At 39.7% G+C, this 19,664-nt stretch overlaps 2 protein-coding genes across 4 annotated transcripts; both read left to right on the forward strand.

Moving 5' to 3' along the window:
* Positions 1 to 565: 565 nt before the first annotated feature.
* LOC131432164 (short coiled-coil protein B) lies at positions 566 to 1,879 on the forward strand. The gene is made up of 2 exons (XM_058598276.1): positions 566 to 758; positions 936 to 1,879. Exons 1-2 carry the CDS (start codon positions 692 to 694, stop codon positions 1,283 to 1,285), a joined length of 417 nt encoding a protein of 138 aa, XP_058454259.1. The 5' UTR covers positions 566 to 691; the 3' UTR covers positions 1,286 to 1,879.
* Positions 1,880 to 2,168: 289 nt separating this feature from the next.
* Positions 2,169 to 17,988, forward strand: LOC131427666 (zinc finger MYM-type protein 4). 3 transcript variants are annotated; one of them, XM_058591059.1, is made up of 8 exons: positions 2,169 to 2,288; positions 8,144 to 9,161; positions 9,219 to 12,770; positions 12,831 to 12,956; positions 13,025 to 13,146; positions 13,227 to 13,362; positions 13,430 to 13,529; positions 16,400 to 17,988. In XM_058591059.1, the coding sequence occupies exons 2-8, from the start codon at positions 8,255 to 8,257 to the stop codon at positions 16,572 to 16,574; spliced, it is 5,118 nt and encodes a 1,705-aa protein (XP_058447042.1). In that variant the 5' UTR covers positions 2,169 to 2,288; positions 8,144 to 8,254; the 3' UTR covers positions 16,575 to 17,988. The 3 variants fall into 3 exon arrangements, with proteins under 3 accessions (XP_058447042.1, XP_058447040.1, XP_058447043.1); XM_058591057.1 differs by lacking the exon at positions 2,169 to 2,288 and adding an exon at positions 7,367 to 7,577; XM_058591060.1 differs by lacking the exon at positions 2,169 to 2,288 and adding an exon at positions 7,617 to 8,005.
* The last annotated feature ends 1,676 nt before the right edge of the window (positions 17,989 to 19,664 follow it).

Genomic DNA, 19,664 nt, shown 5'->3' on the forward strand with positions numbered 1-19,664 from the left:
AAATGTGAGAGCTGAGTATCTTGTTAATATGATGTCTTTGCTTAAACACTCTTTTCTACATCGGTTGTGCATACCACGGTTGCTAAAACTCAACCGCGTTTCCACACCAGCGGTTGTCATTCAAGCAATGTGGAATCATACGTGAAAATAGAAACGATTAATATGCTTGGAAAGCGTTGCTAAATTTAAAAACCCGCTAATAACTAAACGAGTTGATATCTATTTCTCAACCAGTTTAGCAACTGCCTGTGTGGAATCTTGTTATGATCATGGTTGCCAAATTACTTCTACCCACGCACCGGCGGGGATAGTCTAAGTACCTGGAAAATGTCACCAAGGTATTTTGGGAGTACATATCTGTATTGCGGTATAGAGGTCAAAAACCTGTATAAATACCGAGAAATCGGTATACCTGGCAACGTTGATGTGTACATCTTACTAATTCGAAGCAATTCGAACTCATTCTACAACACCGTACTGTTCAGAATTTTCATCGCATTTAAGAGCCCATGCCTAGTCAACATTTTGGCAACTCTTATTTTTTGTTTACACTTTTAGATTCTGTCAAAACGTCATAATTTTGCAAAACGTCGATTTTTCAGTCAATCAATTCTTTAAAAAATTTAATCTGCAGTTTTTCGGCTGCAAGGATTTTCGATTATTAGGAATTTGGTGCAGTAGAAAGTGTAAGATGGATACTTCTGCAATGTCACTAAATTCCACGGAAGATATTCCCCTAGCGGATGATGATCTGGAAGGTGAGTCATGGCGAAAACAACCCACAGAAACCGAAACTTGATATTTTTTTGTATAACGTTCTGGTTGCTTCCCAATTTGATGTTACTGTATAGAACAAGAACGTGCCTAGATTAGAAATCGCCCAAATCTTTGATCAAAAAGGTTATTTGTTAAACTGACTTATTATTTATACACAGTAATCATCAACGACGACGAAAGCTCAAAGTACATGCAAAACGGACGCTCATTGGATTCGATTGCTAGTTCTTACACTAATGGGAATACAAGCCCCCGTCATTTTTTGGAAGCCGAATGTCCGGATGCGGACGAACAAGAGGAAAGGGCACGACTCATAACGCAGGTACTGGAGCTGCAAAACACACTGGATGATCTGTCGCAACGCGTAGACAGCGTGAAGGAGGAGAATCTTAAACTGCGCTCTGAAAATCAGGTTCTTGGTCAATACATTGAGAACCTGATGTCCGCTTCGTCGGTGTTCCAATCGACCAACCAAGGCCAATCTTCTTCTGCACCGAAGAAAAAGTAAACCGGCCTTCAGTTGGTGAATTTTGGAATATAATTTCCGTAGACCAAAGAGAATCATTCGTTTGACACGCAGATTTGTCTTCACGCTGGTGCTAGATATAAAAATTATGAACAAAATAGTTAAACGCTTTCACGTTCAACGGAGTAGTTGAAATCGCTTATATTGCCGGACACTTCGTCCAACTAAATGTGCAAAAGATATGTTATATCTATTTCTACCTTAAACACAGAATCAAAGTAACTATACTAGAAAATAACAGTCACACGTATAAAGTAACAAACTATAAAAATGACACACAGTTCAAGCGATTTAGTTATCAAATATTACTACTTATAAGTTTTGTATGATACATGACAAATAGCCATTACTTTTCTGGTCGTTTAGGCATTAATTTTAATCCTGTGTTCGAACATTTGCTCCTCGTATACAATGACTCTCTATAAGTAACATAATGTATTAATAGGTTTAATGATTTCTTGGAAATTATCGCGCATTTGTTCGTTCAAACTCAATTTTAATTCTATTTTTAGTTGTTTAAGTTTTATGCAATATTGTGATCAGACCACAAAAACTTATTTTGATTCATAGATGTAATAAATTCTCGCTTTTTGATCCAACCCTTCGTATTCATTAAAGAAAGAATGCGGCAAGATGGGGCTTCCACTTGCATTAGTCATATGAAAAAGGAAGAATACGCAGAACTCAGAAAATTTTTTTATCATCAACTCACCCCTTGCAAACAAAACATTACGAGCTTATATTCTTATTGGAAGAAATGTTTGTCCAAAGCTCTGAATTTGACGCAACGCCGAAGCACGCCATCAGAATCGCACCCTTCTCAATGACATCCCAGCTTGCTAGAGCGGTCAGCCGAGTCAGTGCAAGTTTGCAGCAGAAGAGTCGGTCCATAAGAACGTCACCGCTATTAAGAAGTGATAATTTGTGCAAACGGTGTCGTGAAAAGTGATCGTAAGTGCATTCAAATTTTACCGCATCGTGAAAGGTAAGTGATACAGTTGCATTTACGGTTTATAATATGAGGATAGTGCAGAAAATTGATCAGAAAAAAAATCCCCACCGAACAAGGCGTCATTTTCGGCTCAAACTTTGCTGCTGCCTCGACGGCTCACGGGCCGGGCTAGGAAAATTTAACTCATTGACAGCGGTCAAGAGCTTTCGCTTGACAATTGTTTCGAGGCTTTGATTTTCTTGTGTGTGAGAAGAAAGAATCAACAAACTATTTTCCCTGTGACTGAGATTAGAAATATGTTAATAGATTTTTTGCAAGAGATAATTAAATATATATCGAAACTCAGTTTTGTAATGTTAATTTCTTTTTTCTAGTTTAGTTGTTAGCGCATCATACTTTAGTTAAATTATCGGAATCACAAGGGTAAAATTTTAATTTATTCGATTTCAAATGACGAAATTACTTATATAAGTTTTCATTCTGACTAGTAATTTGTAAATTCTTTGAAATAATTCAAAAGATTGAAAACGGTTGGTCCATTCGGTATCTTCGGCACTATGTGAAAAAGAATTACCAAAAGATGTTTATATATCTGTATGAAATGTTCAAAACGACGAATGTATCAGGTGTACAACTTTGCTTCCGCCGTATTCCGATAGGTGGCTGTACCGGCTGAGGCTAATCAAAATACATAGATGATAATGCCTTTAAAGTGAGTGTGTACAGTGCCTAACAAATTGTTATCGCCGTTTCAGTGACAGTTGTTCTTGTTTTCGTATTATTCACGCTCGAAAATGTCTGTTTATGTGCCCAATTCTCGCCATTTGCGGGAAGTTTCACTTTTCTGTTACAATTCGAAAGAAAATGCAACTGAAGCGCATGGAATGCTTTCAGAAACTTACGGTGATGCTGCTCTGAGTAAAAGAACGTGTCGGGAGTGGTTCCAACGTTTTAAAAATGGTGATTTCGATGTCGAAGACAAACATGATGGTGGAAGAGAAAAAACCTTCAAAGATGAATAACAATTTACTACGAGCTCTTAAAACCGGGTGAAACCATCACAGGAGATCGCAACGCAACTGATGCGCCTTAGTCGCGCGCTAAAAGAAAAGCGGCCACAGTATCAAGAGCGACATGGCAAAGTCATCCTCCAACACGACAATGCTCGGCCTCACGTCGCAAAAGTGATCAAAAAGTACCTGGAAACGCTGAAATGGGAAGTCTTGCCTCACCAGCCGTATTCCCCAGATGTCGCCCCTTCTGACTTCCACCTATTCCGTTCGATGGCACACGGCCTGGCAGATCAACATTTTCAATCCTTCGAAGAGTTGGAAACATGGATTGCTTCATGGATAGCGTCAAAAAAGGACTGTTTTTTTCGAGCCGGGATCCAAAAATTTCCGGAAATATGGAAGAAAGTTGTCGCTAGCGACGGACAATACTTTGAATAATACATCTGTAAGCACTTTTTCGCAATAAAGCTTTAAATTTTGGAAAAAACGGCGAAAGCAAAGTTGTACATCTAATAACAATGAAAGATCCTCTTTGTTTACTTTCTCTTTCGATTATTACGGTACTCTTAGCAATCCTTCACTCCAATTATTTACCGATATTAATAACTGAAGTTATCATCTTTGAATCTGCACTGGAGAAATTATCGAAAAAAGCAGGAATATCCCGCAATAATCGAAAGAGAAAGTAAACAAAGAGAATTTCTCATTGTCACATTCGTCGTTTTGAACATTTCATACAAATATAATTTTTTTAATTAACGTAGATCAATTTTCTCCAAAGTATCTATGATTTTTTATCTTTCTCACATAGAAACCTCGTGTATCATATACTTTTTTTAACCCCGGCTTTTATCTTGCAATAGTCGTTCGCCGGAGAATCGGTTCTTCGAGTACGCAAATTGTCTATGTGTTCGTACGTATGCAACATTATTTTTTTTATTCCGATCCGACTTCCGATTCCGGAATTGCAGTGCAATTAAGTTTAAAATTTCATGCGACAATTCCGTAAACAGAAAAATACATCTAAATTTCGGTTAAAACAGACTGGTTGGTAATGTGAATTGCTGGCCAAACGAACTGATTTTTTTTCTAAATTTGGCTCTAAAATGTTTTGATTTGTGGATATTGTCGGGGTAACCTTAAGGTTTAATTAACGCACCACTAGGTTGATTGAATCAGGTTTTTTTTGTCTGCTTATATAAGTAAATGTGTTATAGTTATTAAAAATGTTAAATTCCTGAAAAATGTTGAAATATTTTTTTTAATATTGTCTGCCTTGAAAGTTATGAAAATGAAAAAAAAATCGAATAAAAGGTTTGCGTCATTTTTTTCTAAACGCTGCTGTTTCCGAACTACTGTGATTTCAGAATGAAATTTACTAAACATTTTGTATTTGCCTTTAGAAAGGTATTAGAATTGCTGGAAACCCGATTTTCGAACGGAGCCTCGGAGACCCATAGTGTTATATACCATTCGACTCAGTTCGACGAGATCGGAAAATGTCTGTGTGGGCACTTGTCGAAGATATTTCTACGCGCTAAATTTTCTCAGAGATTGCTGAACCGATTTTAACAAACTTACTCTCGTTTGAAAGCTACTGTCGGGCCATTGATCAAGTTCAAATATCAAATGGCTGTGACTTTTGGTTCCAGAGATATGATTGTTTAAGTGACGTAACCGACAAAACGCTTTGTATTTTTACGCGCTTAATTTTCTCAGAGATGGCTGAACTGATTTTAACAAACTTATGCTCGTTTGAAAGCTTTTGTTAGGCCATTGATCAAGTTCGAAGATCAAATGGCTGTGACTTTTGGTTCCGGAGATATAATGGTATAAGTGACGTAACCGACAAAACGTGTTGTTTTTTTTTTACCGCGCAAATTTATCGGAGATGGCCAAACAGATTTTAACCAGCTTAGGCCCATTTAAAAGCTATTCTTAGTCCATTGATCAAGTTCGAAGATCGAATGTCTGTCTTTTGGTTCCGGAGATATAATGGTACAAGTGACGTAACCGACAAAACACGTTGTTTTTTACCGCTCTAATGTATATAAGAGTGCCAATATTTTGGGATCACTTCTAATTTCTTAAAGCGCTAGAAAAAAAAGTTCAAGCATCTCGAAAAAAGTTCCCATTCAAAATTTGAGCTAAATCAGATATGGGTAAGAGGTGCTACCCGGTGGTCAAGGTTTGAAAATTTTCGATCTTTAAAAATCACCATAGGGGGAGTACATGAGAATTTTTTTATGTCAAACGTCTTAGAATTACATGAAACGTCGAGACTTTTGTTTGGGTACTACTTCCGGCTCCCAAATTACATGGTGATTAGTAGCAAAATATTCATTTCAAAAGCGTTCTATACATATATTAGTAGATTTTTCTAAATTTGGTTATTCAAAACTGTTTCAATTAGTAGGATATGATAGTTTATGCTCGAACAAACTTGCTTATTTTTATTCAAAATTCAATGGAGGGTTTTGAAAAATACTATAGTAATTTTTATGATAGTGTCAGTAACATGAGAAAGGCACCATCACACCACTAGGTGAATTAAAACAGGTTTAGGAAACAAACTGTCGTGACTTTTAAAAAAATTGTAGACATGAAGAAACAATTCGAAATTGGTAACACTTTCAAACATTGTATAGAAACATAAATATCTGTCAAATAAGCTTCATGTTACAAAAAAAAATCCAATAACAAGGTATTTTTTGTTTTAACCTCAGGATCGTTATAATTTAGAAAAAATATGACAAAAATTACAAAATTTTTAAAAGTGTGTTGAAAACCCTACTATTTTAATAAATTCACCTATTTTGATTGACAAGTTCGCATGAAAAAATTTGAAACTATACTAAATATCGTCGTACGTTCAAGAATATGTAATAAATTATACAAATAAATTTTTTCAATACTATATATGTGTTCATCTAACTGTCAAAACGGATAGGAAAAACATAAATGTTTTGCCTTGCTTTCGTTTCATTCATTTGACGTTGATGATTACAATTTGATGAATTGAACTATTGCTTCATTTGAGTTAGCCGTGCGTTTTTCCTCATACTATACTCCACACTTGTGCCACTTTTTAAAAATTACAAGCTTGAGTAGTTTATTGCTCTGGATTGTAATAAGTGAAAAATTATCCTCGTGTATAATGTAGTGTTGGTACAAAATAATATATCTTATCAATTCGCGGACTAATAACGAATTTTTAAATCGAACGTGTTACTGTAATCGAAGATTCTGAATTGATCCAAATTATTCGTAAATCCATAATACATGAGAAGCAATGGGTATAACATGTACATAAATAAAGCTTCGCTAAATGTGGATTAGAATAATCAAGTTGGCCTTACGCAAAAGTAAACTATCGCATTTGCTCATTTATTACAGTACACTGATAAAAGTTTACACGGTCGATTCGTATGTATAGAGCACTTCAATTTAATGTTAAGTGTATATTTTCATGAATTTCATTTTGTTCTAGATGTAGTAATAGTTCAAATGCTTTGCACATGATGCTATCGTGCAAATTATTTTCAGTGTAGGTGGTTGAAGCCTTTTTGTTGTAACCTATAATGGTTGAAGCATTATTAAATAATTTAATGCAAAACTGCACTACAAAGATAATTGTAGCGAATACATGTCAGATGGTTCAACAAAAGTTCTTTATAATTATCTTAAACACTTGCAATTTTTTCTTATTACAGCATGTTGTGCAATATCCATAAACTATATATTACAACAACAAATCGTACCATCTGAGTACAATGCCTTGTAGTTGACAGAAATCTGTGTTTATCGTATAAACAACAACATACCATAACATATGTGGTTACCACAACACAAAAGATTATTATATAATTCGAACCGTATTGGTTAATTCTATTTATGCGGGATGTTTTAAATTAGAAAAATTATAAACATTCCATCTTTCACAAATGTTTTATTGAATATCGCTGAAACAAACCCCAGCCACAGGGAGGGCTTGTTGCTTTCTTTTATCGCCTCGCATCTCCAACATACAGCATGCACGCGGGTACAGGGTCGGTCGATCGGTCAGTGTCAGATAATCAAATGTCATAGAGGAGCAGTGCTGCGACGCAAGGAAAAACAAAATGGTGTGCGCTTGTTTTTGACATAATGTTGCGCTAGGGTTTCGCGGTACGTGAAAAAGTAAAATATTGCGGAAAAAATCCTTTACACCCGCATCGAACCGGTCCCAATCGTTAGTTCGATCCATCGGTTGCAGACGGAATATAATGTGAAGTGCTGAGCGGCAACATTGTGCGCACAAACTAGAAAGGTAATTAAGCCGACCAATCGTGATTAGTGTTTTGTGGTAACCATGTGAAAAAAACTAAGTTTTCTGCTTAAAATTTTGCTACACTGTGCTAGCTAACCCTGAAAGTGAAGCTAGTGTGAGGACGATTGTTTTTCATTATTTTCCGGTCAATTTTACTAATGGTCAAGCACCGTAATTTTGTTACAAAGATTTCTGTCTAGGCGGAACGCGGGAGTGTGTTTCTGATTGGAGCTGCACATTTTTTTTTATTTTTCTTCCGCTTCGCCATCGTCGCTTGCCTCGATCTGACGGCATCAGCGCGTGGAAAACATAAACGAGGGAAAAAGGAGTTTTGTAGTTGTTTTCAGCGATGTACAGTCGCGGGTTGTTTTTGCGTGTTTTTGTACGCTAGTTACTGGATCAAGATTGCCGCACTGGGCGGTTTGCCGGTTAGTGATGTTTATAATTGGTGAAGATCATAAATTTGGGATTTCTTAACGTAATTGTTTGGAACAAATGAATAATGAGCAGTAATTTTCGGAATTCGCTAAATGTGTTAAACTAATTAGAAACATTTCTTGTTCCAGATTACAAAGGCAGCATTGAACCATTAGTAAAGTCAATTGTACACATAATCGCAAGAAAACAAACAATCTCGTAAGTACGTACTAGCTTGACAAGTGGATCGCGTTGTTAGAATGGATGAGCAAGGCGATCAAACGCCACCACCGGCGCCCCCGGTTGAGGAGAGCACTGTCAGCACCGAGGCAGAAGATGCCATCGATGCTGGCATTGTGCCACCCGCTGTTACCGGAGAGGACTCTCAAGAGTCCTCCTCAGTAGCAGGAACGGACGAAGTTGAGGGTCAGAAGCTCGCTTCTATTCCGACGGTGGCAGAAGAACAATCCCAAGATAATAACACTGATGAAAGTGTACCAGTAGTAACTCAGGAAGCTCAGGAACCTCCAGAACAGATGGAAGTAGACGAATGCTTGATACCTCCGGTGGCAGAGGAGGACGAACCCGTTGTGACGGCGGATAAAGGTGAAAATGATGAAGGTGGTGGTGATGTTGCTGATGATACACCCGCAGAAAAGGACGACGGAGATAGTTTTGCTCCTACGTTAGAAACAGTGGAAGAAAAGGGTGAAAGTCAGTGTGTTGAACAGCCGGAAGAAGAACCGACGAGGCACGAAAGTCGTCCGGAAAGTGCTGCCGAAGATAAAGGAAACGAGTATGATTTGTTGGAAGACATCGAAATGACTAACGTTGCCGAAGGTGAACCGATGGATGAAACAGATAAATCACACGACCGATCGTTGGCCACATTGGACCCGTTCGATCAGGTGAAGCACGCCGATCAGTCCAAGGATGAGTCTTCGGTGCTGCAGGAAAGTAGCGTTGCAACTGAGGGCGATACTACGTTGGCTACGAACGATACTGATGACAATCTGCCGTCAGGAAATGAAACCACTATAAACGAAAGTGTCGTCGCGGATGTGACAGAAAACGTCGAGAGCATGGATCAAACTGAAACATCGGAACCCACGGCAGATGTGCAGCCCGCGGAAGAAACGGAACATCCAGATGAAAGTGTAGCTGAAGGTAAATAAGTTATTAATCAGTTGTTGTTTAAGTTACTAATGATAGATCCTTCCACAGACAGCATCGACGAACTGACGGAGGGTGAAGGCGTGGACGAGAATGTCTGTCTACTGCCAGATGACGAACGGGAACTCTCGGAAGCGGACAAAGAGCAGGCCCGTGTTGTTCGCGAAGCAGCGGAAGAAGCAGAAAAAAGTCTAGACGGTATGGATACCGGTACAAGCGGTGAGGTTCCAGTGGAAAAGGAAACACCAGAAGATAAAGCAAAAGAAAGCGATCAGGTTGATGGGGAACCAGCGAGCAAAGACTCGGAGGTGGCTAGTGAAGAGCCTACAGAGGCGACGGCGGCGGCGGCGGCGACGACAACAGCGGAAGTTGAAGATCAGAACAAGGAAAGTGCCCCACAGGAGGTTGAGGTTCGGCAGGAAGCGGCAGCCGAACAAATCGAAGAAATTGAAAATGAACAAGATCAACCAGCGGATGCACCTCCTCAAGTCAATGAAATCCGCGAGGTGCCGGAACCGATGGAGCAGACTTGTTTGAAGTGTTCCGCCGTAAAACCTTGCGAGTACAGTTTAATCCAAGAGGATGGTGAAGAGGCAAAATTTATCTGTTCCTTCGACTGTGTGCAATCGATGAGGACGGAGTCCCCGGGAAAATATGTGCTCGTTCAGAAGCGAGTACCGATCGTGCAAATTTTCGACTGTGAACAGATTTGCTGCCGTTGCGAGAAAAGCACCACGTGCAAGTATCGGTACCTGGGTGGCAAAGTCAGTGATCAGAATCGCTATAAGTACATTTGTGACACGAAATGTGTTGAGCATTTGACTACAATCAACGGCGAGAAATATGTACTGAAGAAGAAGCGTTATTTGATTGACGAAAAATCCGAAGCGGAAGAGAAAAAATGCATCCAATGTAATGACGTCAAGAGCTGCAAATACTTTTTCTCGCAGGATGATGATGAATTGTTCATTTGCCATGAGGACTGTTTGAATTTGCTGATGACCGAGCATCCGGATCTGTTCCGTTTGAAGCGAAGATCGGTCCGAGTTAGGGACCTACCGAAACGGATTCCAACCGAACCGGAACCGGTGGTAGAAAATGCCAAAGCGGTTGCCCGTACCGAAGAGGAAGCCGAACATGCCCGTTTGGATCGCGATGCCAGCTATATGAGACGTTGTGCTCAGTGTTTTACACTTATTCAACTGAACGAGAAAACTTTGCAGTGGGAAACATTGGATTTCTGTAACGAGAAATGCTTGGGGATTTATCAAAATTCGGTCGGATCAAACTGTGCGATGTGCAGTAACGCCGTGTCGGTGACCAGTCTGGGTAAATACTGTGTCCGATTTGGTTTCGATGTACGACAGTTTTGTCGTTCGAGTTGTTTGGATCAGTATAAGAAGAATTTAAAAGTTTGTTCCTACTGTCAGCGCGATATCACCGTCGGGGGACTTGGGTTCCTCGCACCGGTTGGCGATAAGGGTCTGTTCAAAGATTTCTGTACCCAGACCTGTTTGAAAAAGTACGAAGAGGTCTTGGATCCCAGTAAGAAGCAGATTCCTCACGTGTGTGCTGTCTGCAATCACGAGAAGGTGACCAAAATAAACGTTGTGCTGGACAATCGTGAGCATTTCTTCTGCAGTACGCCTTGTTTTTCGGCGTTCAAATTCGTCAACAACGTCAACCCAGATGAGTGTTCGATGTGCAAACTATATTTCGAACGGAAGTCGGCCGAATGCTTCACCATCTTTACATCGGATCGTGGTCCGGAGGGAGCTCCGTTTTGTTCGAAGATTTGCATGAATCTCTTTATTATCACCAACAGGAAGATTGTCTCATGCAACTGGTGTAAAGTGAAGAAGTACAATTTCGATATGATCCAAAAGGTGATCGGAAACATGGCCATGTGTTCGCTGAACTGTTTAACTTTGTGTGAAGTGTCGGTGAATGCACTTTCGATGAAGCAGATCCATTGCGATCATTGCAAGCAGTTGAAAACCCCGCAATACCATCTAACGATGAGTGATGCCAGTGTCCGCAATTTCTGTACCTATCAGTGCGTGATGTCCTTCCAGAGTCAATTCAACAAAACTCCATTGACGATCGATTCCGAAGAAGTACGAAATAATCCCGTTCCGACTGGGTTGCCAAAACGCGTCAAAAAGACAGGTTCACTGCCGGCAGTGGCAATGGCAGCTGCAGCATCTACTCCTTCGTTGCCTCTAGTGTCCCAAGGACAGATGCCAGCGAAGAAGGGACGGCCTCCTCGAACGGCAGCTGCGGTTGCCAATGCTGTTATGAGTTCGGGTGATTTGCCTGTCATTTCATCGGTGCAATCTCTCGCCGGTCAAATTGGTAGTGCTAATCGATCTACGCGCTCCAAAGTAGGACGTCCATCTGCGGCAACGTCGGCGCCATCCGCTTCGTCTATGGATCTTCCCGAGTTGAGAGTGTCCTTGGAACCACTCAGCGTACAGTTGACCACAGCAGTGCCGCCCCGGTACGAAGCACCTGAACCACCACCACCAAGAGTAGAGTTGAAAACGCAAATCGTAACGGTACCGACTATTCCGCCTCCTGTGGCAAACGCTGGCACAATGTGTAAGCCTGTCCAACTATCGAAAGCCGTAAGTTGTCGACCAGTTCAGTGCAACGTTGAGTGCCAGACGGAAGATTGGTTGCAAAGAAAAATTGTCATTCCCATTCCGGTACCCATCTATGTTCCAACACCAATGCATATGTACTCTATGCCGGTACCAATCCCTGTTCCAATACCGCTGCCTATTCCGGTTCCCGTGTTTATACCCACCACGCGAAATTCCGCTAACGGTATCATGAAAGAAATCAAGAAGATCCAGGACAAAATGCCTACCGATCCGTACGAAGCCGAACTGTTGATGATGGCCGAGATGGTTGCCGGTGATAAGAAAAAAGACGACAGTGATTCAGATTCCGATGACGATGCCACGGATCAGTACACGGGCACTGGAACCGATCATGGAATAGAGAATAATACCTCCTTCAATGAAGATCTGGTGCAGATGGCACTCAAAATGGCATCGAACGATTTTGAAGATCCGCCGGTGGATTTAGAGTCCGCCATGCAAGCAAATACAATCGCTCCACAACCACCGACGCACCATGGCTACGATGACGGATCCCAGCAACAAATACATCACCAGCAGCAACTCATGATGCTTGAACAGCAACGTCAAAATCAGACGGTCGCGCAACGAGGAGGACGCAAACGAGCTCAGAACTCTCGCGCCAACAATAACAATCGCCAGCAAGCTTCACCCAACAAACGCATCAAACGTGAACAGATCAACGAACCGTCACCTGAACCTCCTCGAGAACCGGTGGAAAAACCAGACGCCAACATGTGTCTAAAATACACATTCGGGGTGAACGCTTGGAAGCAGTGGGTTCTTACTAAAAATGCTGATCTCGAAAAGAGCACCATACGAAGGAAACCGTTCAAATCGGAAATTCTACAGTTAACTGCAGACGAACTCAACTATTCTCTCTGTCTGTTCGTGAAAGAAGTGCGCAAACCGAATGGAACCGAATATGCGCCCGATACAATCTACTATCTGGTGTTAGGTAAAACATTTTTATGCTTATTTTGTCGTCAACATTAGCAATTCATTTATGTTCCGATAGGTATCCAGCAATATCTGTTTGAGAATGGACGAATCGATAATATCTTCACTGATCCGTACTACGAGCGCTTCACTGACTGTCTGGATGAAGTGGCGAAGAAATTCTCCGTGCTATATAATGATTCCCGTAAGTTAACGAAATCTTCAACTACCTCCTAGTTTTTTTTTCTAACTCGTATACTATCTGTATTGCAGAGTACATCGTAACCCGTGTCGAAGAGGAACACCTTTGGGAATGCAAACAACTAGGAGCCCACTCGCCACACGTTTTACTCAGTACACTAATGTTCTTCAACACAAAACATTTCAACTTGACGGTACGTCACATCTCGATCTTGAATGTCCTGCCCAATGGCATTTTTTTTTTTCTTTAAATATTTTCCTTTATCCCATTCAGACTGTCGAGGAACACATGGAGCTGAGCTTCTCGCACATTATGAAACACTGGAAACGGAACCCTAATCAGGGTGGTGCTAAAATGCCCGGTTCAAGGAATGTGCTTCTGCGGTTCTATCCGCCACAGTCATCACTTGGTAAGCTAACCAGATGGAATCATTGTAAGACATGAGTTATTTATATTGCTTTTCGAATTTGATACAGCCGCCAATTCAAGAAAAAAGAAGGTCTATGAACAACAGGAGAATGAAGAGAATCCCCTCAGGTGTCCGGTGAAATTGTACGAGTTCTACCTGTCGAAATGGTAAGTAACAAAATGCGCTTTTTCTGAATTCTTTATTCACATGTAATGTTATGAACATGTCCAACAAAAAGTACAGGTGTGTAATGTCAGAGACATAACTGGATGTCGTGTATACGAATAAAACTGAAACTCTTTGTTTATACTTCCGAATATAAATTAGTTGATCGATAGTGTGAATTGTGCAAGTTTTGCCCTTTTACACTACTAGAATTTGAAACGATACACCTAAACTACAGTACAGATTAGTTACATTCTGACACACAAATATTACGAAATAACCAGTATAGTTCCCTATGATAAAATAATGGTGGCTCCGAAAAGAACCTTTTGTGAAGGCGTTTGTGATGGAGAGTGACGAGTTAAGTTCAAATTCCGATGGATACCGCTGACTTCCGTCACCTATTTCCAGGATGACCTGTTGTCCGTGAATGCGAAACTGATATGTGTTCTGTTGGAGTTCTTCCGCTTGCGGTAACAAGCTTTGTATTTCGCTTGGAGATTCCTCGATCACACCATAATCAACACGATGACAACGACAGCCAAATTCGAAATGAATGGTTTCTGAGTCGGTGCTATGTCGTTGTTTTCAAATTTTGAAAAAACTTAATTTTTGAGTTGTTTGTGGTTATCTAACACTGTTCAAAATATTATCCTAAATTCCTGATCATATTTTTGATGAAATAGTGAAAGAATTATGTTGCTGCCATGAATACAAGTCGAGATATTCACGGTTGAGTTCTGCCCATTCTTCCATAAGGCTAATTTTGAAAAGGCACCGCATAGTAAAGTAAGTCGTATTCAAATAATAGGAACAGAACTCGACAAAATAATAGGAACAGAACTGAAAAAGAAAGTTTTGTGAACGTTGATTTTGTTGTCGATTAATTCGATTGTATTTTATGGAACATTTCGCATTCAAAATGGTTACTTACCCTATCTATCAGCCTAGTCCTGTAGTGTCCTTTGTTATATTTAGCGAATGTCTACATGTAACTCAATCCATGACCACATTTCACCAGTGACTCAAGGTCCGAATACTTCGTAAATCCTCCTCCACTTGATCGATCCACCTTGCTCGCTGTGCTTTTCTTTTTCTTGTGCCTACCGGATCGGATTCAAAAACCATTTTCACTGGGTTGCTGTTCGGCATCCTAATGACATGTCCATCCCATTATGGCATCTTTTAAAGACTAAATTACCCGTTTTTGATTTTTCTATTGAAATACGCGGATTTTCCTTCAAAATAATAAAAAAAAATCTGTTTTTTGTAGTAAGATTTATTCTAATTTTGTCTTGATTATAGTTTGTATTGTACCGACCTAGTGGCTTTTTATTTTATTCGTATTCAATTCATGCAACTTTATCCATCCACACGCCATTTTCTCTACAGATGTTTTATGTGAACTCCGACTTTTGAACCAGATGCTGAGTGTCTTTTACCATTCGACTCAGTTTGTCGAAATCGCAAAATGACTATATAAAAATTACGTCAGGCCAAATTTCCTAAAAATAACCCCCTCTTTACCACGTCACAGCTAGTAGAAATTTTGAAGCCCCCCTCAATAATTACGTAGGTATGAGATTACTATGGGATTCTTTGAAGAATTTTCATTTGACTCTTGAAATTCACATATTAAATGTGTATCAGGAATCAGAACAAATTTGCTCAAATGGCACCAGTATCGAAAACCAAATTAACCAATGGCCCTTTGGTTAGTCGTTAACAAAACCAGAATAGCAAATATTTTCAAATTTTTCCGAATGGGATTTTTTAGCCAATCGCTTTTTAAAACTCACGAATCGGATGTTGTCTACAGAAAAAAAACTATTTTATGGGATATCATTGGGAAATCGATGTGAATTTCACAATTAAGATGAGACAAGTGTTTTAAACTAAATATTACTTATCAAATGTAGATCAAAATTGGGATGATCAAAGAAACGTTCGAATACTATTGTGAAAACTACATAGCTTTTTAATAAAAATTGCAATCTGAAACTCCATTCTCATCTCAATTCATTTTTTTTTTTATTTCAAATTCCTGAGCCGAACTAAATGCACGATGCTTTGCCGGTGCCGGTTGAAGTTCCTTTATTTTCGAGATAAAAAAATAGCTTTTAAGAATAGTTGACATGCTTGATCTTCAGGTTTTTGCCTTTCTCATATAGAAAGGTTATGCAATCACTATGAAAACCGACTTTTGAACCGAGGCCCGGAGGGTCGAGTGTCATATACCATTCGACTCAGTTCGTCGAGTACGCAAAATGTCTGTGTGTGTGTGTGCGTTTTTTTGCACTAACTTTTCTCGGAGATGGCTGAACCGATTTTCACAAACTTAGATTCAAATGAAAGTTCTTGTGGTCCCATACAAAATTCCTGAATATTATTTGGATCCGACTTCCGGTTCGGGATATATATGGGGTAAAATGTGCAAAAAATGTGTTCTAACTTTTCTCATAGATGGCGCGACCGATTTTCACAAACTTAGGTTCAAATGAAAGGTTCTGTGGTCCCATGCGTAATTCCTGAATTTCATGCGGATCCGACTTCCAGATCCGGAAATATAAGGTAAAGTGGGTTAAAAATTGTATACCATCACTGAAAATGGGGAAAAACCTTTAAAAAATTTCTAAATCGACCTCAAATTTTTTTTCCAATTGATAGTTTTTATCAGTAGACGGTCAAACAAACCGATTTCGGTTATTCTTTTAAGAACCGAAGAAAATTATTTTGAAGAATACCACAGTATTATATACGATAGTATGATTGATATGAGAAAGGCATCATTACACCACTAGGTGGATTAAAACAGGTTTTTTCTTCTTCTAACAACAAATAAGTAACTTGAGTTTTCTTTCGATCTTTCTAGTCCGGAGAGTGTCAAAACCCGCAACGATGTATTCTACCTGCAACCGGAACGATCCTGCGTGCCCGACTCTCCCGTCTGGTACTCGACGCAGGCCCTCAGCAAGGATTCCCTGAGCAAAATGCTGCACCGCGTTAAGATGGTAAAGGAAATAAACATCGCCCTGCTCACCAGCTAATGAAACGAGACCCACGATGACGAGGACAACACTTGTAACAGCACCACAACCACCACCAGTTCCAACGCAATCACAACCGGCCCGAATGTAAACTTCTGTTCGACGATGAATCAGGTAGCGAATGCTCTCAGTTCGCTTCCGTTTCGTAGTTTGCAGACATCACTCCAGCAGCTACATAATCACCAACAGCAACAACAACAACAACAGCAGCATCAGAATGCCGTTTCCCAGCAGCAGAATTACTTTCAACATCAGGCAAACTGTAACAATGTACAAGCCTCTGTGCCGACCTCCGGACAGCCTCCGGCCAGTTTCATGGCTAACAACACAACGCATCCGCCACCGCCACCTGATTATGACTACTATTATAACGATTACTATCGTCGCTGGAGCGGCATTATGAATTTCTACAAGTGAAAGCACAGAACACAAAGATGAAGACATGGAACAGAAGGTCGGTCGTAGGTTCGAGATGTTGATCCGCTTTCGTTAAAACAGAAAACTGAAAACCGAGTGATTATGGTCGAATATCTCTAGAGATACAATATGGAGATTCCATAACAGTGCAAAGCACCACTCGCGAAACAAAAAAAAATCATAAATTTCACCCCGTTCTATCCTTCTATTCGGTTAAAACACGTTTGTTGTTGATTGAATTGAGCCAGCTTACCCCGGCGTAGTTTCAGAGAATATTCTAACCGCTGCAAAACGGGAGAAAATGAGGATCTTATCATTATCAAATTTTTGTTTTATAAGTGCTTTTAGTTGTTAGAGGAGAGACTATATTTAGTTCAAACACATAGAATTGCATCGCGTGGAGAAGAATGTAACGAGGGAGAGTGAAAGCTAGAAGTCAGCGAGTTTTTGTAAATATTACCTTTAACAGCTTGATAGCGATAACTACACTCTGAGTATAAACACATAAAACCATAAAGTCAGTGGAATCGATAGCAGTACATAGTTTTTAGGTGGAACTGAATAAGAAAGATGAATCACTCTACAGACACATACATTTGTGAGTATATGCAAAAAATGAAAATACACATTTTATTGTTAGAAGTAATAAAAACAGATGATACAAACGAGTTTAACTTCACAATGTGTTTAAGGAGATACTATCTTGATCAAGAAAAAAGCTGCTCCATATACACATCGTAAGTTCAACGAGCAAAATAAATCCGAGCAGTATGATACATTAGTGGATGGTAAAAACTTATATCCAGCTAACACAAATGTCGCAATTTCGATAGCAGTTACACCGTAAATTGATCATTTCAGGGGCAAGAATGGATTTCGTTTTCAGTAAAAAATAGTATCTGCATCCGGACAAAAGTAGTCGCAGTGCACACAAACTATCCCAATTTCTGATCAGAGAATAAGCGGATTTAAAATAAAGTATCAAATAATAACAAAACAGTTCTTATCGGTGTTACGATGACAGCATTAATTGTGTATTTTAACAATTCGTCTTCGACTCATCGGTGCATTAGCAGTTTATGTTGAACCGGTCCATCTCACATGGATAGGCATTGGAGACCGTCCGTGTGTTTCTTTTCCGTTATTGATCAGGATCGATCGAGGTTGCAGGAGCATGCTTGGGAATAACACATGGGTTCACACTTCAATGTTCCCTGCATGTTGATCAATACCGACGCTTATATTTCGAAATCGACAAGTCAAACGCACGCTCAATCGTTTGCATATCTGTACGTGCACTACTTCTACAGCTATTTCAGATGGTGGTTTGATTCCGCAGTCATTTGCCTTTTTGTGCGTACAGTAAACATTATCCGTGGTAACCGTTGCTCGTGAAAGAAAAGTTTGTACATGATGAAAAATGTTTCGTTCGATCGAAACATTTCGATTCGATAGAAATACAGAGTATGGGAATAAATGATAGGGAGGGGCAGTTTTTTTTTGTAAATGTCCTAATGATAGCATGTGGCTGATGCTTCGGTAGCCGGCTACCGATTGTAAAACATATGACGCAGTGGCGTATCCAACGATGGACGCGGCAAAACTCTTATTTTACACCGTGCGCCAAATTTCCTCGGTACGTACTGATATGACAATTGGAAGTACTGACTCCTATTCATATATTTCGATTTACGCGTCTTTTCCCATGATTGGTAAACCTAATATTCACGAGAAATCGCCCGATTTCGGTTATTCTTTGGAATACTACGCACGATTCGGTTACAAAAAATATTGGAAAGTAATAAAATCTTTTAAAGTCGGAGACGCAAATATATTTCTTACTAGTATTATTTTCTAAAAATACACAAAAACATGGAAATTAAAGCGATCTCTAGAATAGCGGAAGTAATTTCCTCGAATAATGTTTTTCTCTAATCAGTGTAACAGATCGGTTGAAAAGTTCGTTTCGTTTCTATGAGAGGGCGCCACTAGAATTAAATCTATACCATTTTCAGTTAGTTACCAACCTTCAAAAGATACGTGTAAAAATTTGACAGCTGTCTTATTATTAGTTTGTGAGATATTGCATTTTGAGTGAAGCTACTTTTGTTATTGTGAAAAATGGAAAAAAAGGAATTTCGTGTGCTGATGAAACACTACTTTTTGATGAAAAAAAGTGCCGCCGATACCAAAAAATGGCTTGATGAGTGTTATCCAGACTCTGCACCGGGCGAAGCAACAATTCGTAAGTGGTTTGCAAAATTTCGTACTGGTCATATGAGCACCGAAGACGATGAACGCAGTGGACGTCCAAAAGAGGCTGTTACCGATGAAAACGTAAAAAAAATCCACAAAATGATTTTCAATGACCGTAAAGTGAAGTTGATCGAGATAGCTGACACCCAAAAGATATCAAAGGAACGTGTTGGACATATTATTCACGAATATTTGGATATGAGAAAGCTTTGTGCAAAATGGGTGCCGCGTGAGCTCACAATCGATCAAAAACAACAACGAATTGATGATTCTGAGCAGTGTTTGGAGCTGTTATATCAAAATAAAACCGATTTTTTTCGTCGATATATAACAATGGACGAAACATGGCTCCATCACTTCACTCCGGAGTTCAATCGACAGTCATCTGAGTGGACTGCACGCGATGAACCGAACAGA

Source organism: Malaya genurostris, chromosome 2 (genome assembly GCF_030247185.1).
Source record: "Malaya genurostris strain Urasoe2022 chromosome 2, Malgen_1.1, whole genome shotgun sequence".
NCBI classification, from domain to species: domain Eukaryota; kingdom Metazoa; phylum Arthropoda; class Insecta; order Diptera; family Culicidae; genus Malaya; species Malaya genurostris.